Source organism: Camellia sinensis, chromosome 2 (genome assembly GCF_055761805.1).
Source record: "Camellia sinensis isolate YWXY chromosome 2, ASM5576180v1, whole genome shotgun sequence".
NCBI lineage: Eukaryota > Viridiplantae > Streptophyta > Magnoliopsida > Ericales > Theaceae > Camellia > Camellia sinensis.
In genome coordinates, this window is record NC_138962.1 from 204,563,947 (window position 1) to 204,583,862 (window position 19,916).

The window sequence follows — 19,916 nt, forward strand, 5'->3', positions numbered from 1 at the left end:
TCTTATACTTGGATCTTTACTGTTCGGCTAACCTCTTACGTTTTCATATTTAAAAAAAAGTAAAAATATAAACACACTAAACTCGAAAGATGAGAAGTTAAGATTATGTTTAAATCATGAATTTGGGTAGAAATTTAAAAAGAAAAAATATGTATAATATGTAAGTGAAATGTAATTATATTTTATTCACATTTTATCTTTTTTTTTTTCTTCTCAAATCTCTATCCAATTTTATAATTCAAACACATTCTAATCTAATGAAAGTTCCTAGTTTCTTAATAAACAAATAAATAAAAGTCTAAATCTAGTTTGTGGGCAATAATGTCTTTTTGAAACAACCAAACAAAAGTGCAGCCGTTCTCTCCTTAGCTATTTATCTAAACAAAAGAAAGAGCCGACTCATTTTCAACTGTGTATGAGAGAGAGAGAGAGAGAGAGAGAGAGAGAGTTGGCGTCTTTTGCCCTCTACGCAGCTTAAAACACGCAGAGGCAAACATAGAGAGCCCCATTGACACGTTTCAACTCATTCAATCCCATTCTTCTTCATCTCAATATACATCCCAACCCAACTTTCTATATTATATCGAAATTTTAGATTTTCGATACTAATATCCATCGATATATATATCAGTTAATACGGTCTCATATCGATATATATAACACAGAGAGAGAGAGAGAGGAGCTGTGAGCCAAATTCACGAGATGAAGGAAGATAAAAATTAAAGAAAAAAAAAAAAGTGGAAGTACTTGGCTTATCGCATGTTTGCTTCACGCAAGCAGCTAACACTGTGTGTGTGAGAGAGAGAGTTTGCTTCATCGCGTGGCTTTAAAGACTTCATTTAGTGTTTAAGCCCCAAAACAAAACAACCCCCACCAAACCCTAGAAACCCATCTTCTCTCTCTCTCTCTCTCTCTCTCTCTCTCTCTCTCTCTCTCTCTCTCCTCTTCAAGAACCCCCACAAACAAACCCTAATTATGTGATGTCCAAAACCAACAAACCCAATTTCCCAACAAAATGAGTGCAACCGCAAACCCTAGCAGCAGCGGCTCTGGTGGCGGAACTACCAGCGGAAACGGTGGAAGTGGCGGAACCGGTGGTGGTGGTGCCGGGCCATGTGGCGCCTGCAAGTTCTTGAGGAGAAAATGCGTTGCCGGGTGCATATTCGCGCCGTATTTCGATTCCGAACAAGGTTTATCCCATTTTTCTTTGCCCTCTTCGTAATCATAATGTTTTATTGTCATTAATAAAATATTATTCTTTTTTTTTTTGATCAAAAAAAGGGGCAGCCCATCTTTTCAAATCAAGATCCTCCCTTTGATCTCTCTCATTGACTTCTTACTTAGAGCATTGGGTTCATTTTTGGGCTCAATTTTGATAATTTGAACCGTTCAGATTTTAAAATTTGTTGAGTATATCATACCTGTAAAAAATTAAGTTGATCGGATATCAGAAAGTACGTGTTCGGAAAATTATTTATTAATTTTTTAAAAAAAATTATTTTTAGTTGGATGATCCGAACTATGGCCTTGTTTGGTTTGTTTTTCAGAAAAAATTTTCTGAAAAAATTTCTACAAACAAATTTTCAAAAGTAATCAAATAAAATAAATTTTTTTAAAAAAAATCTCAAAATTTTGTTTGGTTACCTACTTTTCAAAATCACTCACTTTCTCTCATACACATTAAATCAATCACTTTTTTTAAAACTTTCTCCCTAAAATAATTTTCCAAAACCATTTCTAAAAAAAAACAAATCAAACAAGTTTTCGTACTTTTTATCTCAAAAACTACTCTACAGACACAAACCAAATACACCAGTTTCTGATATTCGATCAATTTGATTTTTTACAGATATGATATACTCAATAAATATTAAAATATGAATTGTATGAACAATTCAGATCATCGAAATTGGGCTTAAAATGGACCCGATAGCTCAACAAATAAGGAGTCAATGAGAGAGATCAAGGAGATGATCTTGATTCCATTTTTTCCCTATCTTATTCATAACGTTTTGTTTTCATTAATAAAAAATTAGTACTTTCTTTTTTTGGGCGATCAAAAAAAAAGGGTAGCCCATTTTTTCCCTCTTCCTAACATTTCATTTTCATTAATAAAATGTTAGTATATATATTTTTTGGCGATCAAAGAAAAGGGCAACTCATTTTTCTTCCAATGTTTTATTTTCATTAATAAAATATGAGTACTTTCTTTTCGGTGATAAAAAAAAAAAAGGCAACTAATTTTTTCCCACTTTGTAATGATTTATTTTCATTAATAAAATGTTAGTATTTTTTGTGGATAAAAAAGAAGTGCAATTCATTTTTCTTTTCACCCTCTTTGTAATGATTTATTTTCATTAAGAAAATGTTAGTACTTTATTTTTCGATGATCAAAAAAACAAAAAGGAAGAGCAACCCATTTTTTGCCCTTTCGTAATGATATATTTTCATTAATAAAATGTTAGTACTTTCTTTTTTTGGTCGATCCAAAAACAAAGTGCGGCCCATTTTTCTTTTTCGCCATCTTTGCAATGTTTTATTATCATTAATAAAATGTTAATATTTTCTTTTTCTTTTTTTGCCTATAAAAAAAAAAAAAAGGAGCGGCGCATTTTGCGGCAGTGCATAAGGTGTTCGGAGCGAGCAATGTGTCGAAATTGCTTCTGCACATTCCGGTGCACAGGCGGCCTGACGCGGTGGTGACAATTTGTTATGAGGCGCAGGCTCGCCTGAGAGACCCCGTCTACGGCTGTGTTGCCCACATCTTTGCCCTCCAACAACAGGTACCCATAATCATCAATCCATATATTCTCTAAAGTTAATAATTCTTGTGTAAATTTAATTAAGGGCAAACTTCAGTTTGACTATCTATGATTTGAATCATGTGCGGTTTACTTTTTAACATTTGAAAATGACCATATAATTCCATTGTGGTTCGCGGACTGAAGTATACCATTAACCCCCTTAAAGATTTAATGAAAAAGACTAAAATACTCTTATATTTTCATCATTTATTTGAAATATAAAGTGTACTTTAACCTCCTGTGCTTTATTTTATATGCGATTTACCTTGTTGAAATTTGAAAATGAGCATATAATCCTCTTATCTTGTCTTGTGTTTCTCACTTGCTGTTATGTTGGACGAAATGTTTAATAGTATTTAGCAGTACACGTCAGTTCACAAACCATATAAGGACTATATAGTCATTTCAAACTATTAAGAGAGTAAATCACACACGACCCAAACCATTGAAGTTTGGCCTTTAATTAATTAATGGGGCTCGTGGGTTTTGTGCATTTTTAAAAGATTTCTCTCTATATATATATATATATATATTTGTGAAAATGTAGTCATTTTTTCATGTATTCTATTATTGGTTTTCCCTTATTTTTTTGCTTGGTAAGTATTTATTTGTTTCACTAATAAGAAGGTAAAAAAATAAAATAAAAAAGAAATACTATACATAAAACGATTTAATTTTTTTTTTTTTAAAACTTCAAGTCACAATGTAATGAGTCATCACAGCAATATTGATTGATATAGATCTCATTGTCTTTTCTGTCAAGTAGTTAGAAAACTAAAATAAGAAAATTATGTATAGTAGTACTCTAAAAACATATTTTTCAAAAATACATATATTTTGTTATATAAAGCATACGATTCATTTAGTGTGAACATTGTCAGTTTAAAAAAAAAAAAATACCTTGTACAATAATAATTACATTCAATAAATGCTAAATAATTTTTTTTCATTCGTCAAACTACTCAAAATTGTTAAATAATTTTTCTCTTTTATCAAATTACCTCTCAATAAAACCCACCTCTAATGTGAATGTATGATATATTTGTTTGTATGTACATATAAATGACTGAAGCCCACTTTACATTTGTGTGAAAATATTAAAACTAGTCTGTATATATATACCTATATATTATATATATGGACAAGTCAAATCATGAGATTATTGTAATCTCATCTCTACAAGAGGAAGAAAAATCTTATCATCACAGTCAAAACGGTTAGGAGGGTATCATCATCAGGACATGAAAAGATGCATAAACATATATAATATAAGTATTATTGTCTTTGTTTTTGTTTTTTTTTTTTAAACAAACGTAATTTAATTTGTAGAAGCAATGTTAGTGGAAAAAGCCCTTCCAAGTTGACAAAAGTGCATTCTCAAATCAAGTTTGATCAATTGTTGAAAAAAACAAAAAAAAAAAATCAAGTTTGATCACGGCTTCATTATTATTGAGTCAAATTCAAGAATCAAACTACTCATTTCTTCGTCTTATTAATTTGTGTGCATGCATGTTTAGAATTTTTTTTTTTTTTTTTAAGGAGTTAATTGGGTCCCAGTTAGAAAAAAAAAAAAAGAAAAAGAAAAGAAGTTCAGTATGGTACCATTGGATTTGGGCCTATTGGATTTTGTTTTTTTGTTTATTTGCATATTATGAAAAAATTTATAAAAAATAGAGAGGTGATCTAATTAAAATAAGTCAATAAGCTGGTTTTTTTTTGCCTTCTCAAAAGAGACCTTAGAGCATCTCCAACGGTAATAGGCATTTTACATATCTAAATATTACTATAAAGTATACATTTTATTTTGCCTATCAACTATTTTATATTTTTACTCCAACCATGCTCTTATTTTAGCTGTTTATCCAAAAACTATTAATTTTATAGAATGTCACGTCAACAACAAAGATGGAGGGAAATGATCATAATGATTGAATACATTTTGCCTAGCGTTGAAGGCTAGCTACATGTAGCTAGTGAATATAAGTTGAGCCAAAATGCCTAATCATATGCCCAGTACATTGGAATTGAAAAAAGTGAGTTACATTAGGTATTTTAACTAACAAGTATTATATGCCTAGTGGGTTGGAGATGCTTGGGGTTTATTATTTTTCTTATTTTGATGATCTAAATAATTTATTTTATAAATTATTGTGTGTAAATCGATAATGAAAAAGTCAAATTGATCCAATAATTGTAATAACATAATTTTATTATATTTGTCTATTTTTTTAAAAGTAAATATGATAAAATTATGTAGTTATAATTATCGAGTTAATCTGATTTTTTATAAATGATTTACACACAAGGATCTAAAAATAAATAAATCAAATTATCAAAGTCCCACCTATGGTAGACCTCACAAACCCAAGTGGATTGAATTGAAGGGAGATCTTTGTTTTTTGTTTTCGCAAAAGTTATGTACCTTGAAAAGTATTCCAAAAATGAAATATAAGGGGTAGAATTTTTTTTGGGGAGGTATAAATCACATCCAAAATAATATAATCCACATAATTTTATATCTTTTGGAAATAATTTTAAAATGTTGTTTTTAAGTACATACTATTAATGTTTTATTTTAAGTTATAGGTAGAGTACCATTTTTAAAAAGCACACAAGAAAGTGTGGACCATTGTTTTTTTATATTAATTTGATTTATGCATTGTTATAAAATGTTGTTTTATTTATTTATTTATTTTTTTGTATTCAATAAATTTTGTATAGATTTTTCATAAATTATATATTTTTTAAGTATATCTAAATAAAGTGATTTTAAAAAGTAAAATAAAAAAATAAAAAATATTAAAGATATTCATAAAAAAAATCTCTAAAAATTTCAAATTCAACCTAATGCATGTGATTTTATTTTAAGATTGCCTCTGTTTGGAAGAGGCTTTTTGGGCTTTTTTTGGGCTAAAATAGTCACAAAAAATAAAATAAATTTTTTAGTCTAATAAGACAAAACATCACAGCCAACCTATAATCATTACATTCTTTCTCTCACAAAAAAATCAAAAAAGTTAAAAATGTTACAAGTCTATCTTAAATTAAACTTTTTAATTCCAAGTTAAAATAGTTAAAAAAAAAAAAAAAAATCAATCCATTCCCCAAAGGAGAGAGATGGGAATACCACAATCATCAATAAGAAAGCTGAACAAGAAAGTGTGGACATTGGGTGCTATAGTATATATATAAACATAGACAATGCTGAAATCTAGAAGCGGTGATTGATTGATTAACTTAATCATTTGTCGGCGTTTACCACAAAGAAGGACTGTGCTGCCCCACTTTCTGTGCAAAAACTATCTCAATGAATGTTGGCTGCTATTAAGGAGATGGTCGGTCTGTTCATCCCTTTACTTCTATCATTGTTTATGTAAGGTGAAGGGTCACTTCACATATTTTTAGGGTGTCACCATGACAGAATTTATGCATATAAAAATATTTATAAAAACTTTAATACTTATAGTACATTGCTTAAAATATATTTTAATTATGAATCTCGTTGTATAATGGTTGAGTAAAAGTAATTTAAAGATTGTTTCAAATGATTTAAATAAGTATATTTTTTAATTTTTTTTATAAAAAAATGTAAAAAAAATAGAGGCGGTTGAACTAAATAAGTGCACTTATTTAGTTGGCCGTTTAAAACCTATTAAAAAACTCTTAAAATATTTTTAGGGTGTAACAAACCTGTTTATTGATATTTTTTTAATGATAATTATAATCTCAATTAAAATTATTATAATAAACACAAACTAAAATGAAATATCCACCCTCCCAAAATTCAAAATTGAACACCGAACCTTGACAAAACCAAATTGTGCACTCACCTTTGAAAACCCAACGCACATGGTCTATCATTCTTAGAACCACAATGCTAAACGAAACTGATTAAGAAAATTGGGTAATGAAGCATGATCGAGATAGCGCGGAGGAGGCTCAAAGTGTATTGGTAAGTTTTTTGAACAAAAAGTTCAATTATAATTGACAAAAATAAAAATAAAACTTAGCATAATACTTAACATATTTTTATTTATTTCCTCATTGGCTTAGAATCCCAAATGGAGACTTGGATTTATCTGAGAAAATTCTACGAAACCAATGGCTTAGTCTCTCTTTGTTTCTGTGCATAAAATCGAGTGAAAATGGGATGCTGTAACAGTAAGAACATAGATTCCAAGGCCACCTGCATGGCTCGGTGGCGCTCCACCGGCATTGTCGCCTTCGTGGGTTTGGGGAGGAGGGGTGTGAATCTGTTAGGTTATATTTTAGTGAGTATCCATATAGGTGGATGTGTAATATTTTAGAGGAGGGATAGTTTTGTTTTTTTGATCAGCAAAAGAAATGATAAATTTATTGATGAAAGCGAAGATAAATACATTAATAAAAGAAAAAAAGGATGAGTGTAACAAGCATTATAGTGAAACAAATCGATCCCAACTAGGTTGACATCGAAAAGATCGCCCAATCATATACTAGCACAACATCAAAAGTCGGTGAGAAACCAACCACAAAATCAAAACCAACCTCACCCAAGTATAAGATCACCACACCTAATACAAATTACACCCAAAACTAACCAGCCACAATACAGATTGACAGATTGATGAAAGAGGAGGGATAGTTTTGGTATTGTGTGGGGGAGTTCCTTAGAAATTTTATCGATGTTTACATTTTACCAGTGGACATTTAAAGAAATGGGGAGTCCTTAGAAAAAAAAATGTGAGAACTATTAGCGCCACCCTATTTTTATTGCTGAAGGTTTCAAATTTTAATGGATACAATAGACTAGAATTTTATTTTAGTGTTTAGTCTGATATCTTGAAAATTCTTAAACTACTACTATGGTTAAAATGAATTAAAATTGGTGAATATCTAATTCACCCATATCCACATTCATATATATATATATATATATATTCATGTTGTTATAGGATTTTGCAATTTTAATGTCATAGCATATAAATAGTTTGTTGAAACTGAGCTAATTTAGTTAGTTAGCATTTATGATTTTCATATAAAAAGTTATGAGTTCGAACTTTAAGATATGATCTAATAGTTAAATATTTCATTTTTCAATTCTATTTGAAACTATTTCAAAACTTTGGCTTGATAAGTATAGTATATGTGGAACATAGGCTGCATACATCGAGAGATTAATTGGACCGAAGCCCTAAAATAGATAGTCATATGAAATTTCATTTTAGTTTAAGCTAGTGCAAAATTTTTATTTGATACATTGTGTACATACACAAATTAAGAAAAGAAAAATATAACTGCATATATATATATTTTATATATAGTACATACAGTTACATATATATATATATATATATACACGTAAAATATAATATTATTTAGTACTTGTTTGACATGGACTAAAAAAATATACTTTTTTGCATACATATACTTATTTGGGTCACATCAATCAATATTTTCTCTTTACTTTTTTACCTATTTTCTCTACTTTTCTATATATTTTTATATAAAAAATTAAAAAGTGTACTTATTTAGAACATCTCAAATCACCCCTTACTTTGTGATATCTATAGATCTGTTTTCTTTTGTGGAGGATACTATTTGCCTCAATACTTAATGTATATATCATTTTATACATAAAATGGTCTCTAAAGTATATTATCATTCTTCTCCCACCTTACATTCTCTTTTTATTTTATTTTATACCAAAAAGCTTCTTTGTCTAATCAAAAATTGTTTGCGTCCATAGTATTTGAATTTTTTTATGTGTATATATGTAACTTAGATCACTTTTTTTTTTTCTTCCTTTTTTTAGTTATGTGCTATGAACATAAAAAAATTTTACAAAACAAAACACTAATATGAAACAAAGGTGCACATATGAGGCTCACATTTTGTCTCACATCTATATCTTATTTTGTTAAAATCTTTTATGCATTTAGGCATTCTCTTTCTTTTTTTGGGGAGGGGGAATCTTAGCCACTTGTTTGGCTACCGAGATTGTTTCTCTCTCTCTCTCCCGCTCTCTCTCTCTCTCTTCAAAATCAGTATAACTGCTATCTTTTCTTATGACATTTTTTTATTTACTAGACAAACAATGATGAATCTCACATGAATTTATTAACTTCAATTCCACTTAAATGAACTTTAATATTTTACTTTATTTTTACTTTTATTTAGGCCTTGTTTGGCAAGTGGCTTTTTTAGTCAAAAAGCCAAAAAGTTACTAAAAAAGCCAAAAAGCCAACAACCTATATAAAAAAGTCAAAGATTCCATTTTCTTTCTACTTTTTGCACATCTTTTCATAAAAAGTCAAAAAGTCATCCTAAACATACTAATTTTTTTACATCACATTCAGCCAAAAAGTTAAAAAGTTAATAAAAAAGTCTGTTCCCAAACGAGGTCTTATTATTTAATTTTTTTGATGACGACGAGACTTGACGCAGCAATAAAGTGCTTCATTGTCATCTAAGCATCATGAGCTCAAACTGCAGAAATAGCCCATAAATTTACAATCCTAACAATGTGAGCGACTATTTTACATGTTACAGGTGGTGAATTTACAAGCAGAGCTTACATATTTACAAGCCCACCTTGCAACACTAGAACTTCCAACTCCACCACCTCTGCCGCCTCAACCTCTCCCAATGCCGCCACCACTCTCAATATCGGACCTCCCATCAGCAGCGTCCATGTCTGCCGCTAATGACTTCTCATCACTCTTTGATCCAATGGCACAATCTTCGTGGGCAATGCAGCATTGCCAAATCGACCCGCGACAATTTGGAGCCACCGGAGCTCTGACCGACATTCCACCACCAGCCAGAGGCGGAATTGGCAGCAGCGACCTCCAATTGCTGGCACGAGAACTTCTACATAGGTACGGGTCTCCACCGGTGCCATGCTCTGAGGCTTCACCTTTGCCACCACACTCCAACTGAGACTGACCCAATTAACTTGGTACTTGACCCGGGATCCATGATGGGTGGGGACCCGAATCCAGAGTTTAATCTCCTTTTTTAATGGGCAAAGCAATTTTCGTAACTACCTTTTTTTTCTCCCTACCTTTCTTTGTTTATTTACGAACACTAATGAAATTCAATGTTAGTTTATATACATCTTGCTGGGCATATCATATTTCATTCATTTTGTTTACTTATTTTAAAGTTAGATCTATGTTCATTTGGTGGATCTAAATTATCATGAGATTTTACATTTTCATGGATTTTTACGTGGTTGATGATGAATATACGGAATGTGTGTATATATGCCAGTCATCAAAGTAGGATCGAGCTATAAACGAGTCAATTCGAACCTAACAGTGGATTGTTCAAGTTTGAGTCGAATAGGAAATCGCTCAAGAAAAACTTAACAAGTTTAAAAAGTCCATCAAGTTTGATTTGTTTATATTTCAAAACTAATTTCAAATGAGTTTCAACTTGAGCTGATCACGAACCGAATTGGAGTAGCTCGATTTCCTATACAGTTCCATGATGCATATAGGCTTATCGAGCCAAACTCAGGAAAAAAAAAAAAAGAACAAAAAAAGAGTTTTAAAATGTATTCAAGAAACATACACAAAATACTCATAAAAGTGCACAAAATAGAATATGGGTGTTAATAATCTGGCTCGGGGACTTGATACTGAGGTAGGTACAAACTGCATTACAAGCAGAGGTTCCAAATCTTCTTGGACTTTTTGATCATGCTACCACTAGTCCACAGACTATGAAGGCTCAAGACTCGTTGAAGAAATGGAACAAACCAATTATTGGTTTTTTTATTCTGGTATAATATCAGATTGAACACAAGCACATATCCAGAAACAATTAAGCAAGGACTTGGATTGGTCAGTTCAATGTAAGTTAGTACAACTTAGCTACAAGAGAGAGAGAGAGAGAGAGAGAGAGAGATTTCCTAAAGCCCGTTAAACTCATGGATACAATATCTGCATAACTATCTATTGGAAGGAGAAAAATACTCTAAAGAAATGTCTAAGAAGGCGGCATTACCCAGGAAGCAGGAAAACAAGTTTAATTTACCATAGCTCATCATTGTTCTTTTGCCTGTTTTGCCGGTTTTCAATATGCTGGTAGCAGCTTGCATCCCTGAAACACCACAAAAGACACTACTTACAAGATGAACTATTTTCTAGTAGTGGACGCAGAAAATTTCTCAATGGCTTTTGCCACAGAATCAACAGATCAGGACACGCAACAACTTAAGAGCTACAGGTAACAATATAAAGGCATACCTCAATTTAGTGAAGTACATGCAGGTCAAGCCACATTTCAGAAAGTTTCATAGTTGCAAGCAACACTTAACACTCCACTCAAGACATGGGAGGTATCAAAAATGAGATTAACCAAGAGACCTGAACCAAAGAGCAAAATGCAATCAGATAAGCAAAACGATCAATGTGTTTGATATTACTCTCCACCACCTATTTTATATAGACTTTTCTAAATTTGTAAAGTACTCGTATTAGACACTTGACACGTGGATAAGGGTGTATGGGAAATGTGTCTTATATGCTTAGCAAAAAATGCACCCAACAAGTATGTATACGTAGTCGAGTTCATAATATAACTATGCATAGGATGTCATTTTATACATAAAATGTTAAATCTTAATTTGTAAACAAAATTTTGCCCTTACAAAATGAAAGTTCTTTAGAAATATGAAATGTAGACGTGTCATGGTGTCATTGCCACTAGAATTAGATGAATTAGACACTTACCCACACCCTATGGAGCTGTTTGGTACAACTTATGGAGCGGTTTATAGCTTTTTATCTTAGAAATTTGTGTTTGATCCAGATTCTACTTACATCCTAAGAGATAGAAATAACTTAAATAAGTTGAGAAGAACTAATTATTAGGAAGCATGGGGAGACATGTTTTTAACTTCTGCTCTATAATTATCAGCTTTCAGCTTACTAGAAGCTGCACCAAACAGGCCCATAGTCCGCCACTGCCAACCATGTAATTGGAGAGGGAGAGAGACAGAATTACGCACCTATAATGCTCCAACAAAGGGAAGTTATGGAGGGCGATTGAGCATGTTTCCCAAGCAGACACCAAGCAAAGAAAGCTTGAAGCTGAATTAAAAAGCACGTCCTTTGCAGTTGACTTGCTTCAAGGCATATTCTTTCAACACAAGATTGACTTCTTCCACTACCCCCAACCTTCGAAACCACCCAACTAGTACTTCTGAAGCTTCTTTTCCAACCATGATACCATCTCTCTCCAAATCTATGAGAAAACCCAGTGCCTTGTTAAGCTTGTTGTCCTTTTCACAAGCAGCCAAAATCAGAGCCACACATTTATCATTGGGTTGAAGACCAGCTCGTCTCAAATTTTCAAACACGATACAAGCCTTGTGACTATGACCCGCCACTACATATGCATTTATGAGGAGACCGCACAGCTTGGCATCGGGAATGATGCCCGCAAATTGAATTGCATTGAACACCCTTTGAGCTCCTTCACTATCACCAATCATGGAATATGCTCTCAACAAGGCTTTGTAAACTTCTCTTCCGGCATATGTATCTTGGTCTTCCATTTCTCTAAGTAAACTCTCTCCCTGATCAAGCATCCCAGCTCTAATGTAAGTCATGATCATTGCCCCGTATGATCTCTTATCGAGTGGCACACCAAGTAGCTTCATCTCCTCAAATTTATTTTCTGCCTGTTTAAGATTTCCTGCCTTGCTATACATGTGAATTAAAGCGGTCAGAGTCACTTGATCGCACAGGAAGCCTCTTCTCTTCATGGCCAATAGGATCTTTTCAGCATCTTGCAGTCTGTTTTGCTTTGCATAGCCATGAATTATCTTGGTATAGTCACGAACATTGGCTTCAAATGATTCTTCTAGGAGTGCAAGTTCTGATACCTAAGAGAAAAGCAATGAGCAATGAAACTTGGAAACAATGCCAAAATTAATCAAAAGACACTACTGAAAGAAATGTTCTATGTAGGGGTCATTGCTTCATACAACTATAAAAGGTCAACAGTAAAGTTTGACAATACAGGTTTAAGTCCAAGGGCAGCCAATTCAAGCAAAAAAGCCATAGGTTGCATATGTACCTGTAGAAAATACTGTATTATTGATTGATATATATTGTTGTGTTCTATTACAAATCAGAGTAGCTCATTATATAGGAGAGGGTTTGGGTAGTAGGTGAGGAGTAGGTGAGGGTAAATTGGTGGTAGGTGTAGTAGGTGTGGTAGGTGTGGTAGTAGGTGGTGGTAGGTGTAGGTAAATTCTAACAGCCCCCCGCAAACTCAAGGAGGATAGAAACTAACCAACTTGAGTTTGAAGAGAGGAACAAAACAAGAAAATACATAAAAATAAAAAAAGGATAGGAGACACTGTATGGTCGTGTCAGACCATTGGTGAAGACACTGAATGGTGGTGTCATAACGTTGTAGAGGACACTGTATGGTGGTGTCATAACGTTGTAGAGGACACTGTATGGGGGTGTCATAACGGTGTAGAGGACACTGGATGGCGATGTCAGACCGATGTAGAAGACAGTTTATGGAGTCTTGCTGGACCCTTATAGAAACTAACCGGAATCAATGTCGGGACAGTTTACAGAGTCTTGTCGGACCCATAAAGGAGCTAACCGGAATCAATGTCGGGACAGTTTACAGAGTCTTGTCGGACCCCTTAAAAAATCGCATCCTCAAAAGGTGCGCTCAAATTTTTTTTTTTTTTTAAAAAGGCGTGCCATCAAAAGGCGTGCCCAATTCATCAAAAGGTGTGCCGGACATGATGGCGAGGCACGTGGGCGCCTTGGCTTGCGTGCCCGTTTGTCGGCTGGTGGTAAGAGGCGCGCGATGCGCGTGGCTGCCTCGGCTATAAGACAGAGGCTGAGGCTGAGGCAAAAAAAACTGCAAGACATATTCTGAGAGAGATTTCTGAGAGAGATTCTGTAACACTCTGTTTTCTGAGAGAGAATTCTGAGAGAGATACTGTGTAACACTCTGGTGCCTAGAAAATGGCTTCATCGTCTTCCCGCGGGCTGCTCACCCTCTTTCCCGACCTCAACGAGTCAACGAGAGAGAGAACTGGTGCGGTGGCACTGGAAACTCAACCAAGCGCCCCGGAGTTTGCTCCGTTGAACTTTCCGATGCGGTCGGTGGAGCAAAGAATGGCAGTGCAGTCAGATGTGGAGGCCAATCAGTATACTTTGAAGGCATGTGTGGAAAGCATGACGGCGGTCACAAACTTGTCGCACCGGCTGCAGAGTAGGGCAAATGAGGTGCAGCAGTTAAACTCCCAGCTGGCTCTGCTTCAACGCATGTATAAGGATGCGCGAGCAGAGATTAGCGTGCTAAGGGCAGAAAACAAGGAGCTGAAGCGGAAGGCCACCGTGATGTTCCGATTTGGAGGTCCACCATATGTTGTAGTGGAGGAGCAGGGTGGAGTGATCGTGCCCAGTGGAGTGGGAAACACGGAGGCAACACCGTCAAGGGCCGCCCAGGACGGAGGCAAGAAGAAAAGACCGGCGGCAGAGTAGAGAAGAAAAATCCCGCCTGTGGATGTGGTTTTGTTGTTTTGGTTTGTTTGTTTGTTTTTTTTTTTTTTTTTTTTTTGTGTGTGTAAAATTGTGATCGGGGTTGATCCCTGAGATGAATAAAATATGATTTGGTGTGCAAAGCTATATGGTATGAAGGGAATTGGAAAAAGATTAAAAAGAATGTGAAAGAAAAAATAAAGAAAAAATAATAAAAATATATTTGAAATCAAAAAATGAAAGATGGAGGAAATAAGGAAAGTGGTTTGGAGAAAATAAATATAAATAAAAATAAAAATAATGGAGTTGGAAATCAAACGGAGGAGAGATGAAGATTTTTTTTTTTTTTTTTTTTTTTTAAGATAAAATAAAATAAAATAATAAAATAAGGAAAGTGTCATAAAAGGGATGCACATGGGTTCTGAGGTGGTTCATAATAATAATAAGAATAAACGATAGAGAAAGAAAAAAGGGAGAATATTTGTGAGTGGAGGATGTTGGGGCAATGGTGTAATGATCAAAAAGAAAAAATAAAACATAAAATAATGATTTGAAAAACTAGTGATGGTGTGGGAATCTGTGAGTGGGGTGCAAAAAGAGGAAGGAAAGGGTTGAAAAGTGGACAAAGATGTGCATGTCCTTGAGTGGAGAGAGGAAGTGGGTTAAAAAACAAATGGTGGGTTTTGCGGAGAGAGAGAGACAAGAATAAGAAAATATTGCTTTCCCCAAACTTCAAATGGAACCTGGACAAACAAACAGTAAGCAATTGTTTTATCCTTTCAAAGAACACAGCATTAGTTGCTGCTGCCATTTGTGTCTGGGCCAGCATTTGCCATTGAAAGAAACCCTGGGCCAGTGTGCTTCAGCTTGAAATTCTCATCAGCAAACTTCTCTCCATAAATTGATTCTCCACCTCGTCCATCACCAAGTGTAAAATCACCGTCCTGGAGCATAAAGCTGGGAATAATTCTATGGAATTTGCTCCCCTTGTAGTGAAGAGGTTTCCCACTCTTTCCAACACCTTTCTCCCCTGTGCACAGTGCTCGGAAATTCTCTGCTGTTTTAGGAACTGCCTTCCCAAAGAGACCCATGACAATACGACCAGCAGGTTTTCCGGCAATCTCAACATCAAAGTAAACTTTGTGAGTCACTTCCTTTAAATCCTCCTTCGATTTCTTCGCCTGAGTGAGAGCTAGGGTTGCGAAGAGGACTAGCGTCCACACCAGTGCGAGTGAGAACGATCGAGTTCTTCTGGCCATTGTCTCTGGTTTTCGACACACCCTTTTGGTTTCGCCTCGCAGCTTTTGATACGAAGAAGAGGAATTGAAGAGATTTTGTGCTTGGACAGCAGCTGGGGAGGAAGCACATGCAGAGTGATCAAGGTATGTGTAAGAAAAATCTTAGCGGACTAGGTTGAGGTCCGGCGGGCAGCTAAGGTGAGGTTGCCGCCTGCCGGGGAAGCGAAAATATCAGGTTCTAAACCTGCTCTGATACCATGTAGAAAATACTGTATTATTGATTGATATATATTGTTGTGTTCTATTACAAATCAGAGTAGCTCATTATATAGGAGAGGGTTTGGGTAGTAGGTGAGGAGTAGGTGAGGGTAAATTGGTAGTAGGTGTAGTAGGTGTGGTAGGTGTGGTAGTAGGTGGTGGTAGGTGTAGGTAAATTCTAACAGTACCCAATCACCCCTCTTAGAACACTGTATTGACAATTGTTTTTGTAAAAGAATGATGCTCTTGTAGGTCATTTTGCACTATCTTCCTCAATTTTTTTGCCCAGAGACAAATATTGTTGCTAAAGGTATATAAGTCAAAATTACATATGCTCATGCATAATTCGCAGGATATCACTAGCACCTTAACTTTTACTCCAAAACAAAACCAATCTTCCTAATAACTCTCAATTATTAAGCAGAGTTCATAGATTGCTGAAGATGCAATATGCATGTGCTCAATGAAGTTGAAAGAACTGAGCATGTAAAACAGAAGAATGGCAACTTCAAATTTCCATCCAACAAAGTTCATGCAAAAGCACAAGTAGTCCTTAAATCGGACCATCATAATACTTCAAAAGACAAGTAGGACCTATTTATAATCATTAGCAAGAAAGCCATTGCTTAAGACCAATTCAAGGTACACCAAACTGGAAGATGGTCTGAGGAGAACATAGTAGCTAACTGATAATTGAAACATTGTTTCTAATTGTATCCTCTAATTGAAAGGAAAGTCAAAGGCGTAAGCAGTCTACTTGCATATACTCCTTCTATCAATCACAGGCTATCCATGCTTGGGTAATCAACTGAGTGAATCAGCTTTGACGCTTTACAGTCATGGAACCAATTTCATCTTAGCAATTACAAGTTCTTCAGTGGATTGAATGAATCTGGACCTCCTTGCACAGGTGCAGCTAATATGGACTGGGCCAAGTGTTACTTGGTAAGAGCATGTTGAGGGAATCTCAGATTGATCGATTCAAAAGTTTGGCCTCAATGAGTTGTTCAGTGGTTTGCCATGTTGAAAGTATTTTACATAGCATTAAAAATGATTAATTATACTAACGGCTCCCAAACTGTGTAGTGGCCCTTCGGTCTTCAATAAACCCCCAAAGATGCGCTTAGGGGCATTTTGGTCTTCAATCTTCCAATTGTGTCAATTTAATACCCAATGGTTAAAATGTGTGTTTAAAAGGTTCCTAAGTCAACACCATCCAAAATTAATGATGGAAGCAACAGTATTTTGGGGAGAAAATAAAAGGACCGAACCAAAAAAATAAACAGAAGAGCAACCAAATGCCTATGTCGAACCTTGGTAAGAACAGAGGTCTCATACTTGAACAGTTCCAAATACATCTCTTACCTATGTTTTTTCTTCCCTAAAATTGTTAGTGACATCCTTCAAAACTGGAATGGAGATTACCATGCTTCCGGCTTCGACAACAAGAATAGCACTAGGTCCACTACAGCATTACCGCCATGACTGTATGTCTCACTCTTTGCCCCACCATTAACACCGGAACCAGCAGCAGTTTCTTAACAGCATCATGGTCCAAACCTGAAAGGTGAGGATGAATCACCATTGCATTTGGAGTATGAACCCTACCAGAATATTTTTGTCTAGCCCTGTAAATATAGAATGCTCCAACCCCAATAGTGAATACTGCACAAACAGCAACAATTACCAAACCCACAACCACACCAATCAACTTATTGCCACTGCTACCCTAAGTATAGGTTCTTTACCTGGGTAGATGTACTCTCAGAAGGTGTTTTCGCTGTACCCAGCAATGGTCAGGATAGCGTTGTAAAAAAAGGATGGATTCTTAAAGAGGTCAAGTCGTAAAAGAACAAAACGGTCAACGGTAAATGAATCCTTAGAGTTTGCCTTTGAAATCAAAAATGTTTCAATGAGAATGGAAACTAGTAAGGGTGAACAAGGTCTGTGAAAGGGGAGTACATCATGTTCTCTCATTTCCATTTGCATAGAGAGCCCTTCCTCTACGGAGACTATTAGAGTGTATATATAATAGTTCAGCCACCACAATAAAGCTTCAAACTATGTTATGTGGGTTATAGCAATCACTTATGATAAAAATGGAGCACCAATCGCTAGAAGTCATAAGCCTGTCTGAGTAAAAAAATGTGAGATTAAAAGTAAATTTGGGATCATCTAAAATTAAATGTTTTCGATAAACAACGATGAACAATATGCACAACATGAGAGCTACAATTAGGAAGATTGGCAGAGCAGTTGTGGAAGAAGAAAAATAATAATGTCAATGAAGCTTATTAAGCTATCTCAACCACTAGGTGTCAAGTAGTATTTCACCATTCAGGCATGCTACTAACTAAGCAGCAACACTAGCCATTCACAATTACACAGGAACCCCATGAGTTTTCAACAACCACATATTACCATTTATGTCGAAACATCCAATTTGAATACTATTATAGAAAGAAAGATATATTACTGTTATTTTATATTCTGCAGTACAAATATCTCTACAGCTGCTGCTTACTACCCCCACCCTACCCATCAAGCAAAAAAGTTATGTCTCCGAGCTCTTAGTGTTTGGTTCCTGAAATGATTTTTAACAGGAATGGAATGGGTATTCCTTGATCTCCTAATCGAATGACCATTGTCCTAAATTGGTGGATGGTGATTCCATTGATGCACGCTCCTCTCCTTTTCAACCAACCAAGCATGGGAATGGGTATTCAGTGGGAATGACCATTTCACTCCAGCTTCATTCAGTGAACAAAACACTGCCTTAGTTTCTTTAGGCTGTATTTGGTTAGGGATTTGGGAAGGGATTTAAAAAGAGAAAGGGAAAAAGTAATGAAATGTGACTAAAATATCCCTACATTTTACCTAATTTCACACGCCTTTTCCCCATACTTTCTAAATACCTCCCCAAATCTCCAACCAAACACACGGTTAAAGAGGGATATGTATATACATATAGAGAGAGAGGGAGAGGTCAGTGTGAAATGGAACAATGAGGAAGAATCCAGAAAATAGAATGACAGACAAGTTAAAGACAATCTGAAATTGCAGACAATCAACAATCTTTGGCACAAATAAAATTGCTGATATTAATCTTCTCGAATCTTGATACGAACTACTAAAAGCCAAAAACAAATCAACAGTGAATTTAAAGCTTAAAAAAAATAAAAATAAAAGGATATTATTAATACCTCAAACAACATTGGGTGATCCAAACAACTCAATTCTTTGAGAACCGTAAGCCAATCAGCTCTATTGGGCCTCATAATCCTCACCCACGCAGCCAACAACTGAGACAGAATGGTCTTTCCAGGAGAGAAACAAATAATCTGCTTCATGAGAGCTTTACATCGTTTAGTCATCTTTGGGGGTAGTTTAGATATGGCCTGTTTCTGAGTTTCTGTAATGTGAGGGCCAATCTCAACCCACCTAAACTTGGAATTTTTCTCTTCTTCCCCAATTTCAACTTTCTCTGTATTTTCTACGTTTGTGGCAACTAATAGAGGTCTAAAACGGAAGTTAGAGACGCTGAGATTTGTGGGTTTTCGAAAGAATGAGGTTTGGTGAAAAGGGTAGTGATGTGTTGTGATTTCGAAGGTAGGTGTAGGAATTGAGTTGGAATGAGAGAGCATATTGCAAGCAAAGAAACCCATTATCGGATTAAACTTTCAAGAAATCATTTGAGCATAGAGAGAGTAGATGAATGCGGATTTGAAGAGCTTCAGGCAGTGAATACTGAAGACCCAGTTAGCATAAAGAGAGAGAGATAAAACGGAGGGTTTTTGTTCTTCCGGAGCCAGAAGCATACACAAGAGGCAGGCTCAAGTGGCCGTTTGGCAATTTGGTTTTTTAGCCTCGTTTCGAAACAGGTTAATTTAGTAATTTTTTTACTATTTAATTAAAATATAAATTAAAAAAAATTAATATATTTAAAATAATTTTTTAATTTTTTTACAAAAAAATGTACAAAAAGTAAAAAGAAAAGAGAATCTTTGACTTTTTAGTATGAGTTGTTGGCTTTTTGACTTTTTTACTAATTTTTTGACTTTTTGACTAAACTAGCTAGTCCCCAAACAAGGCCTTAGTAGTTTTTTTTT

The 19,916-nt window shown here is 34.8% G+C and overlaps 2 protein-coding genes and 1 pseudogene across 3 annotated transcripts; 1 reads left to right on the top strand and 2 right to left on the bottom strand.

Annotated features, from left to right (window-relative positions):
* Positions 1-400: 400 nt before the first annotated feature.
* On the top strand, positions 401-9,914 carry LOC114307927 (LOB domain-containing protein 30). The gene is made up of 3 exons (XM_028253382.2): positions 401-1,190; positions 2,602-2,783; positions 9,336-9,914. The coding sequence occupies exons 1-3, from the start codon at positions 1,016-1,018 to the stop codon at positions 9,723-9,725; spliced, it is 747 nt and encodes a 248-aa protein (XP_028109183.2). The 5' UTR covers positions 401-1,015; the 3' UTR covers positions 9,726-9,914.
* A 625-nt stretch (positions 9,915-10,539) lies between these two features.
* LOC114307926 (Tetratricopeptide repeat (TPR)-like superfamily protein) lies at positions 10,540-19,668 on the bottom strand. Its single transcript, XM_028253381.2, has 4 exons — positions 19,011-19,668; positions 11,803-12,681; positions 11,039-11,158; positions 10,540-10,892 (listed from the first exon to the last, which is right to left on the bottom strand). The coding sequence occupies exons 1-2, from the start codon at positions 19,470-19,472 to the stop codon at positions 11,890-11,892; spliced, it is 1,254 nt and encodes a 417-aa protein (XP_028109182.2). The 5' UTR covers positions 19,473-19,668; the 3' UTR covers positions 10,540-10,892; positions 11,039-11,158; positions 11,803-11,889.
* LOC145820560 (peptidyl-prolyl cis-trans isomerase CYP20-1 pseudogene) lies at positions 15,067-15,854 on the bottom strand (annotated as a pseudogene). The gene has a single exon (XR_014362366.1). The product of XR_014362366.1 is annotated as a peptidyl-prolyl cis-trans isomerase CYP20-1 pseudogene (transcript).
* Positions 19,669-19,916: the final 248 nt, after the last annotated feature.

Bases quoted from the DNA above. Each gene is read 5' to 3' on its own strand.
- LOC114307927 (XM_028253382.2), top strand. From the start codon at position 1,016: ATGAGTGCAACCGCAAACCCTAGCAGCAGCGGCTCTGGTGGCGGAACT. The intron at 1,191-2,601 runs GTTTATCCCATT...AAAAAAAAAAAG, and splicing joins GTATTTCGATTCCGAACAAG to GAGCGGCGCATTTTGCGGCA. The intron at 2,784-9,335 runs GTACCCATAATC...TACATGTTACAG, and splicing joins TCTTTGCCCTCCAACAACAG to GTGGTGAATTTACAAGCAGA.
- LOC114307926 (XM_028253381.2), bottom strand. From the start codon at position 19,472: ATGGGTTTCTTTGCTTGCAATATGCTCTCTCATTCCAACTCAATTCCT. The intron at 12,682-19,010 runs GTATTAATAATA...CTTTTCTCTTAG, and splicing joins ATCACCCAATGTTGTTTGAG to GTATCAGAACTTGCACTCCT.